The sequence below is a fragment of the Episyrphus balteatus genome, chromosome 1 (assembly GCF_945859705.1).
Source record: "Episyrphus balteatus chromosome 1, idEpiBalt1.1, whole genome shotgun sequence".
NCBI classification, from domain to species: Eukaryota; Metazoa; Arthropoda; class Insecta; order Diptera; family Syrphidae; genus Episyrphus; species Episyrphus balteatus.
The window spans coordinates 106,459,323-106,476,461 of record NC_079134.1 but is presented as its reverse complement, the minus strand read 5'-3'; the positions used below and the strand labels follow the sequence as shown (position 1 = coordinate 106,476,461).

Here is a 17,139-nt window from a genome sequence, read left to right as displayed (position 1 = left end):
TCAAAATAGAGAAATAATACAAGAAATAAAAAAAAATAATGTAACTTTTAACATTACATCATTAGCTTCAAATATTTTCATGATATTGTTTTTTTGTATTGTAATTAGTCTTTTAATAAAACACAAAATGCAAAATAAATCAAAAGTAAAAATCTCGTCGGAGCCTCAATCTGACGGTGGGGGTGTTACACATGCCTCCAATAAAAATATCATTTAATAAACAAGTTCATTGCACTTTGCAACGAACTACATATTAATGTTACAAATATCAATTATTCCTAGAATTTTGCATTTTATTTTCCATTCACACAATTTATAATAATTATTCTAAGAAATATTTTATTTCAACATGTGAATGCAATCTTGCACATTGTTAATGCAAGCTTGCATATCACACGTTGAAAACCGAAGTATAACGAACAATAAAATTAAATACAAATGTTAGTCTTAAGATAGATTCCGAATTGAACAAATAAAAATTATTTTTTTAAATTTCAATTTTGATAAAATTATTACTGCTAACCTCAGCCACCCGAATATGAAAACTTATATTTATATAAACGATTTTGGAAATATTGAATCAGGCATGATTTCAAATAGCTTTAAAGATTCTCAAACTGTGAGACAATTATAGTCTTTTTGATTATCATTTTTAAAATTACGGAATGACCCCCCTGATTTTCGGATGATTCAGCTACAAAACGAATGGATTAGGTACAAAAAGCAAACAGCTCTCATTTTTTTTTTATTTTTTGCAGATCTTTAAGTTTCGAACCAAAAAAAAAATTTTAATGTTTGGTGGTTATTTGAAACATAAAAAACTTTATGATCTGTCCGTTTATAAATTGGTAAAAGCTGCCAAATTTAACAGGGTGCTGCTTTAAAATCGAAATAAGAAATTGAATCTTATTAAAATTCCAAACTGTAAAAAAATTTGTAGAAAAATATTGAACATGAAAGGAAATAAATTTTAACAATAAATGAAAAAAAAAATAACAATAAATAAAAACCATTAACCAATGTTGGGTTAACGGTCAGTAGCGTAGCTAGCCCTGCGGGGGCCCTGTATCCAAATTATTTTGGGGGCCCCTCCCAATTATATATTATTTTTTTGAAAAAAAAAATTAAATAAATCACGTGAGTTTCACGTGAACAAGATTCCACCCGGAAAAATTCAATTTCACTTTTCCAAAAATGACCCTATCGTGAGTTCCGGGCGAAAAGATGTGCAAGTTCGACCATTTTCCTTTATTTTAAACTTTTTTTTCAGGTAATTTGTGACGTGTTTGACACTTCAATTTTGGTGCCGAACAAGAAACAAGTTTAGCGGAAAATGTAAATTCCCTTCGGGTGAAACTCATGATAGCTTTTCAAATTCCGGGCGAACAAAAATATCTCGGATTGAAAACAGTCCACGTGAAACTCACGATAGGGCTGAATATTGAAAGTTGGAATTTCTTAGCAATTGTTAATAAACATTTAAAAAAAATAAATGTCCCATTTTCAAAAATTTAATAGTTCATTTTTTATCCAAAATCTTATTTTGTCAGAATTTTATTTTTTAATTTATATTAGAGCTGTACAGTAAATGCTTTTGCAATAAAAACTTCGTTGAAATTGAATTAGTGATCAAAAGATCAAATGACAATAAATGACAGCAATATCATTATGACAATGACAGTAATGTTGTAGTGTCATTTAAGGAAATATCGATCTTAAACATCGTTTTTTTTTCAATTTTTCTCAATATTTTTTTTAAACCTATTTATTGTCTAAAACCTATCGTTTTTAAAATAAAAACTGTTGTGACCTTTGACCTTTTATATTGGGACTAGCGGACAGAGGAAACTTCAGGACTTTTTACAGATTGTAAACCGCCCCAAGCTGTATAGTATACCAAAACTCAGCCTGTTACAAATTTTTTCCTTTCTTTGACAATTTTTCTTCGATTTTTACTGGATTAAAAAGTATAATTTTTCTACATATTCTTAAAAAATGTTTTAATCTAAATAACGGAATTCCCAGAGTTAATATTTTGATAGAAACAATGTAATCTTTAACCAAGTTTTGTTAAAATCAAAAACTAATATGTAAATCGTATTTTTTAATTTGTCATGAAGTTTGTTTAAGCTTTAGTTCCTTATACAGACAGACAGACGAACTTGCGAGATCCACTTTGTACCTGATTTAAGTGTCTTCGACGTTCATAGAAACACAGCAAAAAAACATAAAGGCGTGTACAAAAAATAATTATCATAACAATTTTATTAATAAAATTATATTTTAAGTTAATAGATGTTATTAAATGTTTTTACACCCGTCTTGTGCTCTGTATCTTTGGGGGCCCCCAAATCCTGGAGGCCCTGTTACATGGATACAGCTGATACAGCGATAGCTACGCCACTGTTAACGGTTGGGACCAACCAACTTCAACCAATGTTGAAGTGAAACAATTGAAAAAAAAATATGGAACTACCATAACCGAAAATCGTTTGTTTCGAAATGAACACGTCACTAAATTCTGAGAGACCATGAGATGATCTTTCACTAAACTATGACTGTATGTATATGACCCAAAAGCCATAGTATCAAGTTCTAGCCGTCTTTATTTTGCGGTAGTTTGCTTTTCTTATAATTGAATGCAAAAGTAATTCAAATTCTAATTTTTGACATTTTTTAAATTAGGAAAAAGACAGTGAAATTCATGTAATTTATTTATTTTTATAAAAACGAGCGAAACTGTGGATGAGCACTTAGTTCAAAATACAAATACAATACAAATTGATGGTTGCTTTCAACTGATTAGTCATCTGATTCAAAAATAGAAAAAGTTTGAAAATCACAACAAATTTTTTCCAAACATTGATGTGATATAATATCTTTGCGCAATTGCTGGCGTGAAGCTTTAATTTCGTTCTGTGTTTCAACAACTACGTCCATTAACTCCGCAGCTTTAGAAACCTCCATTTCCAAACAGCCAATTGTTCTACCGTAGCGATCATAACGCGGTTTAAATGCATCAATGTGCTGACCAAGAGTTTTAATTTCTTTATCAACAATTGTTTCGTTTTCAAAAAATTCCGAGCCATCAACTGGTTCGACCTCACTTGCAAGTTCAATGCTTTGTTTTCCTTCTTTCCTTGTATGTTTGGTTTTTAACAAATGAGTCGGGTTATGCTTTTCCATTGAAGACAATGTTACCCAAAACCTTGGCGAAGAACCAACAGTTATTGTTTGAAAAGAGTATACCGGTGAAGTTATATTCTGCGCTGATTGCAAGGAATGCGAGCCCGAACGAAACTCGACCGATTTTGAAATTTTCGAAATATTATTGAAGCGACGAGGAGTGAAAGCGCTTCGAATGTTTTCGGCGACAAAATTACGTTTGGCATGTTTGAGAGGCTGTTGAGACTCGATTTTGTTACCAATCAATGATTTGTTTCCTAAGTTACATTGCCTTTTTGATGCTGAGATTTTTTTAACATTGGGTGAACAATTATTATTATCAGTCCCTTTAGAACACGAAAAATCTTGATGAACCGAAGAAAGATTCCTTAAATTCGGAACATGTGAAAGTTTTTGTGGATTAAATTGTGTTGACATATTCATCAGAGATTTATCTTTAAAGTTTATATCATGCTCTACCTTTTCGTCTTTGAACATGTTAAATGAACATAATTTTGGAGTTGATGCAGTTAAATTTGTATTATCACTCAGTTTTTTGAGAATGATTTCCTGCACGTTGGAAGGAGTAATTTTTTGTTGGAAATTGTTTTGAATGTTATTAAAAATTTGCTGCTTTTTTAGGTCATTCATCTCAATTTTTTCACTAATTTGAAGCTCAATTGAAGTCAATTCCGAATTGGATAATGATGGTTCATCGTCGGAAAAGGAATTATGCCCAATCAATTGTTGTTTTTGATTTATTGCCATTTGACATTCATTCTTATGTTCGGGAGGAGCTGTATGATTATATGAAGATGCAGAACTCTCTAAACTTTGTATAGAGGTTTTCCCTAAATAGATTTCTGCTTCCGATATTGAAACATTGTCTTGACTTGAACTGTTACTGTAGTATTGAATGTGATCTTCCCATAGTTCGGAGAAATCGTATTTGCGCTGGTTACGTTCTTGACGAGTCATCAATTTACGATTCCTATCTGCAGAATTATTTGACTTCATATCTGAGGAACTATTCGTGTCCAAAATGAACACTTCTTTATTGGTTTTATTAGAGCTTTGGGTTGAAATAGTACTGATTTCTTTGCTTAAGTTCTCGACGTTGTTTTCCACTGTTATTTCAGGAGCAATCAATTTCGAGGGCTTAAAACATAAACTGGAAGACTCTTCAGAGTAATTCATCCGAGTAATTTTATCCGAAAAGTTTAAGCTTTCACTAACTGTAGATGCATTGGATTTGAAACTCAACTCTGTAAATGAAAACTGGCTTTGATCATCTTCATCAATTTCTGGAACCGACTCTAAAACTCCACTCACGTCGAACAGGTTTTTGAGGGATTGTAGGAACTCATTATTATTCCTTTCATCTGTGTAGTCGGCAACACTGCCATCATTCAAAGACATCTTGTTCAAAGATTCACAAGAGTTATGACTTTCCCAACCAGGTGCTCTATGACCAAATAAATTTGGAAGAATATAAGCAATTTTTTCAAAGCATATGTCACACAAATTAACATACCGAGGGCTTGAAAATATTTCATTAAAGCTGAACGGCTTTTTTACTCCTGTATACTTGCTGGGAGATATCGGAAAATGGAAGTGTTTTGGAGTATTCTCATATCTTGAATAATTATAACCAAAATGTGAATGTGTTCGAAATGGTTTTCTCAAAAAATTCTCAAGAGAGTTATTACAATCTAAGGATGTTTTAAAGATTGTCACATTGTCTGAATCGTAATTGAAAGATTGACAAATTGACTGACCAGCTCGGGGAGTAAAGAACTTTGATTTTTTTTTTTCAATGGAAAGTGTTTCTGAAGAAGGAATTTCCGAATTTAAAGAAAATATTTCAGGCTGAAGATGTGAAGGAAAATTTGACTTCAAATGGGTTTTCTGATGCTTTGAAATTTTTTTTTCACTTAACAAATACTTTGTCAACGGAAGATGATATGATGAATAATCTAAAATTTTGCAACATTCTTGACCTATGAAATTTTCTTGAGTAAATGTAACTGTTGGGCTGTTAATGGGACAAGTGGTAATTCGATTTTCTTGAGCTGGAAAATTAACAAATTTTTAAGAAAGTTAGTAAATGGTATTGATTTCTAAATAAAAATAATTAAGTTTGTTAGCGTGTTTATTATGTAGGTACAGTCAGTGTACTGATTATGGAATATGGAGTCGGTCGTTTAAACAGGCCAATTTAAAAATGTTTACTTGTGAGTAGCTACCCATTATTGATTTTATTCGCAAGACCACAAAAAATTAAATAAGTTAGTATTTGTATTGTTTTTATTTTTCGAAGAAAATAAAATAAAATAAAATAAAATGCACGACTGGGTCGCACGAACTTGCTCTTAGAGTTAAAGTTGCTTAAATTTTTAAGACTTTATATAGAAAGGAGAATGGACAAATTTGTATGGAACGTGGACGTTGCGCGGCCATTAATGAATTTGTTATTTTATGATGCTATTAAGTCTTACCTATATTTTGCAGAAGTTTTATCCTTGTGACGTACTTCAGAAACGGAGAACAAGTTTCTCCAAATCCTTATACTGGACCCTGGAATATTCTCCGGACTGATGAGAGCAAATTGATTCTGTATGGTGGCAAAGGGTCTCGGTAGTACTACTGAACACGAAATATAACCCTAGGTATAGCAGAAAAACCATTAAAAACGGAGGATCGAGTACAATGGTTTGGGGAAATTTGTCCTACTACGGACGTGGTCTATTATATTATATTAAAACTATAACGAACCAGCAGTGGTACCTTGATATCTTGTAATACAGTATGCTGCCATACGTCGACTTCATAATACCCCTTAAATGGATCTTCAAATAAGATAATAACCCAAAATACTCCAGGAGAGCCAAGCAATGGTTTCAAAACATTAAGATTGAGGTCTTGAAGTGGACTGCTTAGTCTCCCGACCTCGATCCTTTTTAGAATCATTGCGAGGATATAAAAGAATTAGTTTATAAAGCAAAACCGAAACATAACGGCAGTTATGGACCGTTGTTGAGCAGGTTTGGTGAGCTATAACACCTCACAGATCTGAGGGACTTGTCGACCCCATAAAAGGTTGTTGCGAAGCTGTAATTAAAAATAAAGGTCAAGGGAACAAATGCTAGCATTTGCTAAGTAAAATACCGTTTATTTGAACTTTGTGTGCCTTTGTTTTATTTAAAAGACCGCTTAATTTTTAGGTTAATTTTGTTTTTGGATTATTGCTTAGCTATTAGCAATATTTTAAATTTCATTCATACTAAAAATTAATCTAGAATGTATCTGAAATAGTTTTACTAAAACAAAAATCCAACATCGAAACTCTTTTTATGTTTTATGTTATACTTAAAATATTTTTCGATGCACTGCTATTTGTTTGACCGCCACTGTATATCGCAAGTAAAAATGAGTAGCTACTCCGTTGTAGAAAAAACAGGGCTATTATTGTTTTAGCTTCCGCTTCTATCCAATTAAAAAGTTAATAACTTTTTATTATTAAAAAGTTCAATTAAAAAGTTAATAACTTCTTCTATCGTTTAACCTTCTATCATTTAACCTTCCCATGGATTCACGATACGACTGCATTTTCTTGGCGGATTGTTGTTTCTTTCATAAAGCCTAGTACATACTTGTGAAGCAAGTCGTGAAGTGAATTCATACAATTTTTGTTTGTTTTCAATTTTCAAATTATTTTTTTTTTCGAAAAATATATAAAGAGAGTAGATTCACGAGTGAAAGAGATTCCCGTACATTTTGCACGTAAACTACTTCACGTCGTGAAGGAAAACTCTTAAATTTTTTTTCACCATCTCCCTCCGTTTAGACGGGAGGGAAAATTTTCTAAAAAATGACTTAAAATTAAAAAACAAAAATTTAAAACAGTCAAAAGCTAGAATTGTACACTTAGTTTAAATTTTTAAATTAAGTTATTTAAAACAATCGATTTTAAAGTTGAAATTTGGGAAAAAAAAAACTTAAAAAAAAAACACATTGAATGTGAATGTACAAAATTGAGTGATACAAAAATTGCCCTAGTTGATTTCCTATAAAACACTGAAAACCATATGTTTCCATGACTTCCAGTTTTTGAGAAAATTTAAAAATAAGAAAATATAAAATATAAAAAAGAGCTCAATATTGTGCGCTTTGTGATAAAAGCATGAAATTGACATCTTTGGTAGTACTCAATATAAGAGTTATTTTGAGATGTTGGGCCACCTTGTATTCCATCCGGAAGGGTAAATACAAGAGTTTTTCTGTGTTGCATTCGCTTTGTTGCTTTTCATAGTAAAGGTAATGAAACACTATATACTATATTTCTAATAAATGGCACTGTAGCAATCAGTATAAATACTTGTGTTTTATTAACGACACTACATTGGCGACGAGGATTAAAAAAAATAATGAATATGAAATAAAAGCTGGAAGAAAAAAAAGAAAGAAACTAGTAATAACCAAAAAGGACGAATTAACTAATATTTTAAAAGAATCCAAATAAAAAGAAAAAATGAAATAATCGACCTAAATTTGGTAAAATTAATAATGACTGATAATTTATGTAAAGAGGTATATTTACAAAAAAAAATAAAAATTTATTTTTATGAGATAAATAAATTACATTAGTTTGTCGGTTTGACTCTTGTCTTGTTTTAGATTCAGTTCGACCATTAGGTCTACATGATCCAGAACTTGATTATTCCATTCCATTTACGATTTATTTATTTAATATGTTAAATGCTAACATTAGAAATAAGCTTAAATACTAACAATGGAATCATTAAACTTAAACTCAATATATGAGTAATAATTGTCAATTAATCACAATAAAATATACATACAGGGTGTCCCAAAAGTAATGGATCAAACGAAGTATGCTGATAGGGGATCTTAAGGGCTCTCAGAATTTGGTAACTTGTTCATCCCAAATCCTTACGGTTTTCGATTTAATGCAATTCTTGTGAAATTTCGAAAAATCAATACTTTGCAACAGTATTTTGCTTCCTACGCCCATTATTGATTTTTGTTTTTTTAAATTCTTTTACAAAAACATTCCCAAATAATTAGGAACAATTAATTAATCAAAATATTTTTTATTTCATACGCCATTTCGCTGCAAATTAGCTAACAGTTTCAAGTTTTATAAAAAATCAGTTTCTTACTTTTTTTTTAGAGCAACACCGTTAATAAAAATTTGTACGGTGTGAGAATGGTTTATTATATTAAAAAGTTGCCCTGTTATTGTAGTTTTCAAAAAAGTATAAAAGTTCCCAAAGTTGCAGTTAGATCGCAAAATATTACAATTTGAATTCAACGAAACAGGGTTTTTCAGAAGGGGTGTATACTTACTTTTGTGACTGAGTGTAGGTCAGAAAAATTTGATGAAATATTTATAATACAAGTTGAGTGGTTTGATATTTGTTCCAATGGCAAAGAAAATGTCAATTGAATGTCTAACATGTGGTGAGCACGGTAATCTTTGAAATGATGAAAGATGTTCTGCACGAGTTAAGTTATGGTATAAATGTGGTACTTGGGATCATTTTGTCAGGGTCACGCAAAAAAATCCTACCACCGAAAAACCAACAGATTGAAATGGCTTTAGAAAAATAAAGTGGACATGAAACTATAGATGAACTTCTTTCGCAAGATACGATTGAAGAAGGGAACCGTTTAGTAAAATGTATTTCCCTAGCCGTGGTAGTGCCAAAATAAATAAATAAGCAAATTTGTGTAAAAACTACGAAATTCAGAAAAAATATTTGTCTTGCATAAACTAACGGGCTTTAAGTTTTGGATTTTAGGAAAGTACCTAAAAATATATATTACAGCCCTATTCTGCTATCCATTGAGGGGAATATTCTCTAAATATTCACCAATTGCCATTCTGCTATTCATCGGGGGAAATCCAAACATACGTCGCACAGTTGCCTATTTAGACAAAAGTGCTTGCAATATTCATTTATCGGGTGGGTAGATAATGAAAAACTTTATTATTATATTATTTATTTATTGGTGTGCCTTATAGAGCAAGTCAAAGTTAATAATTTTTTACTATGAAAAAAAAAATCTGTTTTTTTATTTTTTTTCTTAGCTTTGAGTGTTAAAACTAGGAAGAGGGCTCCTAAAACGTTTTGATTTTTATTTTTTTTTTCAAATGCTGTGTAAATATTTAAACCAAAAATTAAAAAAAAGAATTAAAACATTTATTTTTTAATTGTTTAATTTAATGTTTTTTGAAACACTGTTTTTTGCATACTTTTTCGACTTCAAATTGCATAGAAAAAAAAGATTCCTACGTAATCAAACCAAGCTCAGCTGATTCAAAATCCTTATATATTTCTTAATAAAAATCCAAAAGCTCAGCTGCGTCATTTTGCACCCAACTAAGCTAGAGCGATTTGATTTGAAAAGGTCAGTCATTTTTTCGACATTTTTTTTTCATGTGTGAAAATAAAATCTTGGAAAATTAGAGTTCTTTGTTTTGTTAGTGGTGGATTTCAATAACATGATTTTTTATGAATATATTGGGACCAAGGAGATGGAAAAGAGAAGAAAACAAGCGATCCAAACGCGTTTTCGAGAAGAGCTTGGACTTGATGTGGATAAACCAAAGAAAGGCTATGGAAATACTAATAATGGAAACACTTCAAGGAGAACAATCAGATGCAACCGCTCGAATAACTGGAGTCAATGGAGAAGTTATTATGATGCTGAAAATAATACCTAAACAAAGTGAAAAAAATAATGAAAATTATTTTTATTTTTAAGCGGAGTGATTGAATAATGAATATAATAATAATAAAAAGTTATTAACTTTTTAATTGAAAATAATACCTACTGAATGTTTTGAATTGCAGGGAAGTAGTGAATGCAGTTAAATTTGGAGAGTATACTAAGAAAACAGCAGAGCTTCTAAAAAAAGTATCCTGAAAAACTACTCACGCCTACTCTTCACAAAATAATGGTCCATAGTCAAAATATCATCGAATATCAATCACTTCCACTTGGAGAACTGTCGGAAGAAGCCCAGGAGTGCAAAGTTAAAGACCACAAGAAGTACAGATATCAAAATACGTGCAAAGTTTCAAGGATTCGGCAAAATGAAGACCTATTTAACATGCTTGCAACCTCATCGGATACACCTATTCTTCCTTAAGGCATGTAAGAAACCAAAAAGATCTGCAAGAACAATACTCTCCAGAAATGATGAGTTTATTACAAATTACCCCGGACTTAGATGATAGTTTTAAAGAAATCTAGTGTTTTTTATGTCTTAATTTGTTACTTTTATCTTTTTCCACTGTTTGACTTGTAATATATCACTGAAATACATTATAAATGTACTCTTCTATAAAGAAAAATAAAAAAATTGCATAAAAATAAAAAACAAAAAAAATACTTTTCTCCCCACTGTTTCACTCGAATTGGTTCCTTTCCTTTTTCCCCACTGTGTCACCTAACTCAGATTACTTCAGAAATTGTTTTTTGACGATTGTAATCAAAATACCATTATGTTTACAACCTTATCTAAAACTTCTGATTTTAACACCAAATTCTGAAACACCCTGTAGTTTTTTTTTTTGAAATTCACAATTTTCTAGCCTTGGAAATTTCCTTCAAGATAAAAAACAATTGTGGCGATGTCTTTATTTGTTTAGAAGATATTAATTTTGCAAGCAAAAAAGTCAAAACGGGCCACTGTGCGTCGGTAATATCGGTAATGGTCAAATAGGAGTATGATAATGCAGTTCACCCGATGGATTGTAGAATGACAAGCTAGAGTTAAAGTGAATCGAATGTGTGAATCGGATATGAGATTCACTTGAATACCAGAATAGGGCTTAGGGTGGGTCAAAAAAATCGAAATTCTTTTTTTTTAATTGGTACTCCGAAAAATCGATTGCTAGACCCCTCTAGAATATACACACCAAATATGAGCTCTTTATATTAATGGGAAGGTCCTCCGCTTTGCAATTTTCCATTTTTACATCAAGCTTCTACAAAAAAAAAATATTTTTTTTATTAATTGACTTTTTAGCAAATTTCTTTTCGGATTCTTGTAGGAAATTGAACGCTCTACAAAAAAGGCCTTATACTCTTTTTTCGTTTATCTAACCGTTGAATAGATATTTGAGGTAAAAAAATCGAGAAAATCTTTAAAAATTCGTTTTTTGGTCTTAATTTTGTAACAAATTGAAAAATTATAATGATCAAACGCGCAAGACATATTCTTGTTGGAAATTGATTGCTCCACAAAAAAGGTCTTGTTAACTTTTTTCATTAATCAAACCATTTTAAAGATATTCGAGGTCAAAGTTAAAAAAAAATATAAAAACATTTTATATTTTTAAAAAATTTCTGATTCACTGAAACTTCATTATTTTCAAATTAGCAAGACATATTCTTGTAGGGGCTTAAACGTTCTACAAAAAATTCCTTGGAATCAAATTGATTGCTTTAACCGTTTAGAAGATATTCGTATCCAAACCAATGCTCACTGATTTCAATAGTTTTCTTATGACCCGTATGCATTGCGATTTGGATACGGCCTTTTTTGTAGAGCGTTCAATTTCCTACAAGAATATGAAAAGAAATTTGCTAAAAAGTCAATTAATAAAAAAAATATTTTTTTTTAGTAGAAGCTTGATGTAAAAATGGAAAATTGCAAAGCGGAGGACCTTCCCATTAATATAAAGAGCTCATATTTGGTGTGTATATTCTAGAGGGGTCTAGCAATCGATTTTTCGGAGTACCAATTCAAAAAAAAGAATTTCGATTTTTTTGACCCACCCTAATAGGGCTGTTAGATAGTTTTTTGCTCCTCCCGTCTAAACCGGGGGCGATAAAACCCTCCTCCCATTGTAAACATTTTTGCATTGAGCTCCTACACAAAAAACAGTAATCAAATATTGGCGCCGAAGTTATCTTACATGTGCAAATATCATCGTTCCCCTCGTCTGTCAAGGACTTACACTGACCAGAACCGCCTGTAATTGCACATTCCTCCTTAAAATCGCTTAGAATTATTAAATAAATTTCGAATTTACAGAATAAAGTCTAATTTAATACAGGTAAACTGCACACTAGAGTGACCGCAACTGCCATAGAAAAAACTTTTTGTCGATTTTTTTTCGGGGGAACCCCATTAAATGTTCCGCCTTTGCAGATTTTTAGATAGCCAAAATTTCAGCTCGATTGGATAACTCTAAATGGTGCCGACACTCGCTCAAAGTATCAAAAATCTCTGTTTTTTCACTGTTTTTCGAAGAAAATTAGCTTTAGCTCCCAAACAGATCGGGTTATTTTCACTTTTTATCAGACCTATGATGGTAGCCGATCGGAAAAATATCCGATCGGAGAAAAGTTCCGATCGGAAGATTTTTGTATTCACGGTACCCGAATTTGAAGAGAGAAATTATTCCAATTTTTTTGGTTTTTATATTTTTCGGATAATTTTTCACGTTTAATTATCTATCGGGAAGAATCGGAAAGAAAAAAAAGCATAAAGCACAACGCGTCTCAAATATTTTGACAGTTCACTGCATAGCATCGCATGTATTTTAAATTTTCAACGCACCTGAGATTTTTTTTCGTACATCTGTCCGATTTTACTGTCGGAAGGGTTAAAATCATATGAAAATTGAAAAATTCGTACAAATCGGATAAAATTTTCTTCCGATCGGCTACCATCATAGGGCTGTATATATTAAATTAAAGGTAGTGTTGCTACACATAATTCAGATGCTTAATTTGTTTAGTTTTACTAAAAAAGAAAAATTTTGTCATCAATCTAAATTTTCAGTACTTACCTCAAAAAGAGCTGAAGTGCAAACTCAATTTAAAACTAAACTTTTTTTTAACTGTTTTATTCTGCGGATTGGGAAAGAATGGATGTTTCTCTATCTCTGGGCCCTCGGGTAGCAAAAGTATGAGGTATAGTCGTGGGGTTAAAGAGCTATTAACAATGAAACTTTCTATGTTATTGGACCGATGTAAGGCATCTGATAGAAATGCTTCTCGCATAATTATAGCTACAATAGAAGCACTAGGGCAAAATCCAATTGACTTTGTAGTTTCAAAATCAAACTTACATTCAACAAGAAAAAACTTTTGCTTGGTTTAATGCCCCAAGAGCTTATCTGGCTCCTAAACAAGATCTTGATCTTTTGCGTAATTGCATTGAATACCGCAAGATAGACAAAGACATTTCAGAGAAGGCTCTTGCTAAATTCTCAAACCATTTATGGTATTTGAGTTCAGAGCTGGTAGGTCTGGCGTTCTTTGATCTAACTTTACCAGATGGCGAAAAATCAGAAACGGCCAACATAATTTTGAAAACCAGTGAAACGGAAACCAACAGAATAGTAATTCCAAATCAGCTGATTGAAAATAGAGACAAGTTTTCTCAAAGAACCTCCAAATCTTTGGCCCGAAAACCCGCATTTTAAAGAAGGCTTTAAAAAAGTGCAATCACTTAAAGTCGTTAATGACATGACAAATTAATTACCTTTTAACTAAAGATGAGGAACAAAAACAATATGTACTTCAAGTAGTCAGTGAGTGCCGAAAATTGTATCCTGATGCTTCCAAAACTACTTTGTAAATCTCTTGATTAAATTTTTTTAGTATTTACTTCATTAATTATGTACATATAAGAAATGTAACACGATGTTATTTTTTTTGTTTTTTTAAGCCGTGTGTGAATTGCGTGAAATAGTTAACATAGTGTAAAATTTTTGACACTATTGAGGTGAATAAAAAATTTTCAGCTGTTAAAATTTATTGGGCTCTGGGACCTGGTTAAATTTTTTTGCAGATGGTTTTGTTTTGTTTTTTTTTTTATTAAAGAGTTTCATGGCAGAAAAGATGCAGAGAAAAATATTAAACAATAAGCCAAAGCCATACAGCTGAAATTTGTTTGTTCACCTCAATAGTGTCAAAAATTTTTAATTGACGCAATTCATACACGGCCTTAGAATTCTGTTAAATGTTTAGTTTTTTTTTTAAATAAAACAATTTAAAAAAAAAGTTTCATTTTAAATCGAGTTTGCACTTCAGCTCTTTTTGAGGTAAGTACTGAAAATTTAGATTGATGACAAAATTTTTCTTTTTTAGTAAAACTAAACAAATTAAGCATCTGAATTATGTGTAGCAACACTACCTTTAATTTAATATATAAAAAGTGAAAATAACCCGATCTGTTTGGGAGCTAGAGCTAATTTTCTTCGAAAAACAGAGATTTTTGATACTTTGAGCGAGTGTCGGCACCATTTAGAGTTATCCGCAAAGGCGGAACATTTTATGGGGTTCCCCCGACCAAATTTCGAAAATCGATTTCTTGCGGTCACTCTACTGCACACCTTTAAGTTGGTCTGGCAGGCTGGCAATTTTTTTTTTTTTTATCTTCCCAATGGGTAATCTAAATTGTTTAAAAGACCAACTTCTTTTAAAATTATTTTTTACACTCTCAAGGTCATATACAGGGTATTTCAGGAGTAATGTGCTAAAAAGCTTGAGCGTGTAGGTTGGGTCGAGACAAAAAAAAAATCGTATGGGAGGGGAGGGTCTATTCCCCCTTGTTTGTGGGGAGGGGAATTTTAAAAAAAATTGACTTATTTTGGAAAAAAAAATATTAAAAATCAACGGTTATACTTACAATAACGCTATAACTTTTCGTAAAGCCAAAACCTTAGTCTTTTACAAAAATTTTAAATAACGCTTTTTTATGGCACAGTTTTTGAAAAATTAATTTTTTAAGTCAAAATTTTGAAAAAAAATTTCAAACTAATTTTTTTTCAAAATTTTATGTAGTTAAGTATTAATTTAGTTTTTAAAATTCGACGCTCTTAATCTAAAACCAGATTCAAAAATATCTTGTCTTGTCTTGTCAAAATGGCGTTGTTTAAAATTTTTGTAAAAGACTATGGTTTTGGTTTTACAAAGAGGTATAGCGCGTAATTGTAAGTATAACCGTTGATTTTTGATATATTTTTTTCCAAAATAAGTCAATTTTTTTAAATTGCCCCTCCCCGCTCAAATAGGGGGGGGGAGGAATATACCCCCCTCCCATACGATTTTTTTTCTTGTCTCGACCTAAACTACACGCTCTTTTTGGCACATTACTCCTGAAGTGCAGGGCTGAAGCCTGCAAGACCAAGATTATTTTAGTTAGCATGCTATGAATCACCACGATATAAGAATTTCTAGCCTTACAAGAGATAAAATACTCTGATGGTCAGGGCCGTCTTTAACTAGCCTGAGGCTCTTGGGCACATAAGAATTTGGGGTCCTTTTGGAAAGTAAAATAAGTTGGCTAAAAGGCAATGGCTAGTTAAAAAGGGGTGCTAATATATCGTTCCATACAAAGTATGTACCTTGTGGCAGGGGGGTGCCAATAATACGTACATGGGGTTTGGGACATCAATCTATGTCACTGCCAATAATTGTATTTTTTATACTGCCAATAAATTATACCCCGTATCCGTTATAAGTTGAAAAAAAGAGCTCAAACAGATTGATAGATTTGCTTAAAACTCGATACAGACGATTTGTACGTGATTTCCAAGAGCAATTTTTTTAAATTTTAATGTCTCCTTTTTAACGGATATCACCAATATAAAGTTATTGCAATTTTCTCAAAAACGGCTAACGATTTTGCTTTGAAAAAAAAAAAAACTTGTAATGCTGCAGTAAAGGCCACACTTTTTAAATAAGAAAAATATTTTTTGGATCCTTATTAACCTACTAGTACTATGGCTATTTAGCTATAGAACCGATTTCTGATTGTAAACTACTCAACCGATTTCAATGAAAACGGTTTATACGGATATTAAAATTGTGTCCTCTAGAATCAAAAACAATCTATTCCACTTTTTGCGAAAAATGAGTTAGAAACGCAGTTTATATCAATTTTTCAACCTCTTTCTTTGAATGTGGTTGAACACTTTCAAATCCAACTTGTTCCAGAGTTATACATTATAGAAATATTATGGTTGGCATCAAAACGAATGTATTCCATATTAGGGTGGGTCAAAAAAATCGAAAATCATAGGGACCATAAGAAAACTATTGAAATCAGTGGGCATTGGTTTGAATGCGAATATCTTCTAAACGGTTAAAGCAACCAATTTGATGCCAAGGACTTTTTGTAGAACATTTAAGCCCTTACAATAATCCATCTTACTAATTTAATAATAATGACTTTTCAGTGAAGTAGAAAATTTTGAAAAGAAAAAAAAGTTTTTATATTTTTGTTTAACTTTGACCTCTAATATCTTTCAAATGGTTATAATACAGTAAAATAAGGAGAAAAAAGGGGTAAATCTCGGAATGAATGTTAGTAGAAATTTTTTTTGCTCAATATCTTCCTTTTGCCATTCTATAACATATCTCAAAAGTCTAGAAAAATCTCATGTCCGCTTGTCGCGATTTCAAGGTCAAATCGCGAAATGGAGATTTTCAAAATTAGCAAAAATAGGCTTTGGTATTATATACACATATGATACATGATTTCAAGATATTTTTTAATGCCGATTCCAAAAAATCTAAAATCAAGACAATCTGACGTCTCTGGAGAAAGTTATACCTGTTTTTCATCTGCCAACTCATATTATTATAACAGTTGCGAACTTACTGCCGAAAAACCCTTAAAAGTTATTGTAGATGAACCAAATTTTGCATGAAGATTTTAGAATCCATCATTATTAAAAATCAAAACAATCCATTAAAAATATATATATACCTACGAAATAATGGTATTTTTTGATGGAGGGGCAAATTTTAGGATATGCACTAAAGAAGACTCTTGTTCATCTTAGGAATAAGTGCTAATAGGCTAATTTTTTCATTTTAATCTTTGTTTGGATATTCTTTAACTACCCTCAAAAATCTAAAAAAAATCTCATGTCCGCAAGTCCTAAATTTCTTGGTTTGAAAATAAGGTGCAGATTT

General features: G+C 31.4%; 1 protein-coding gene and 1 long non-coding RNA gene across 9 annotated transcripts in view; both read right to left on the bottom strand.

The window, feature by feature from the left end:
• LOC129907536 (protein hu-li tai shao) overlaps positions 1-17,139 on the bottom strand; it is a 229,736-nt gene that overhangs the window by 67,359 nt on the left and 145,238 nt on the right. For 5 of the 8 annotated variants that reach the window (XM_055983813.1, XM_055983812.1, XM_055983814.1 and 2 more), the window contains one exon: positions 2,697-5,237. The exons of 2 other annotated variants lie outside the window; for them this stretch is intronic. In XM_055983813.1, the coding sequence (XP_055839788.1) occupies positions 2,803-5,237 (2,435 nt within the window). In that variant the 3' untranslated portion in view covers positions 2,697-2,802. Of the gene's footprint in view, positions 1-2,696; positions 5,238-17,139 lie in introns of those variants that run through there. One more of the 8 variants, XM_055983817.1, reaches the window with a different exon arrangement.
• Positions 8,903-12,492, bottom strand: LOC129907542 (uncharacterized). The gene is made up of 2 exons (XR_008771065.1): positions 10,024-12,492; positions 8,903-9,912 (listed from the first exon to the last, which is right to left on the bottom strand). It is a non-coding gene; the product is annotated as an uncharacterized LOC129907542 (long non-coding RNA).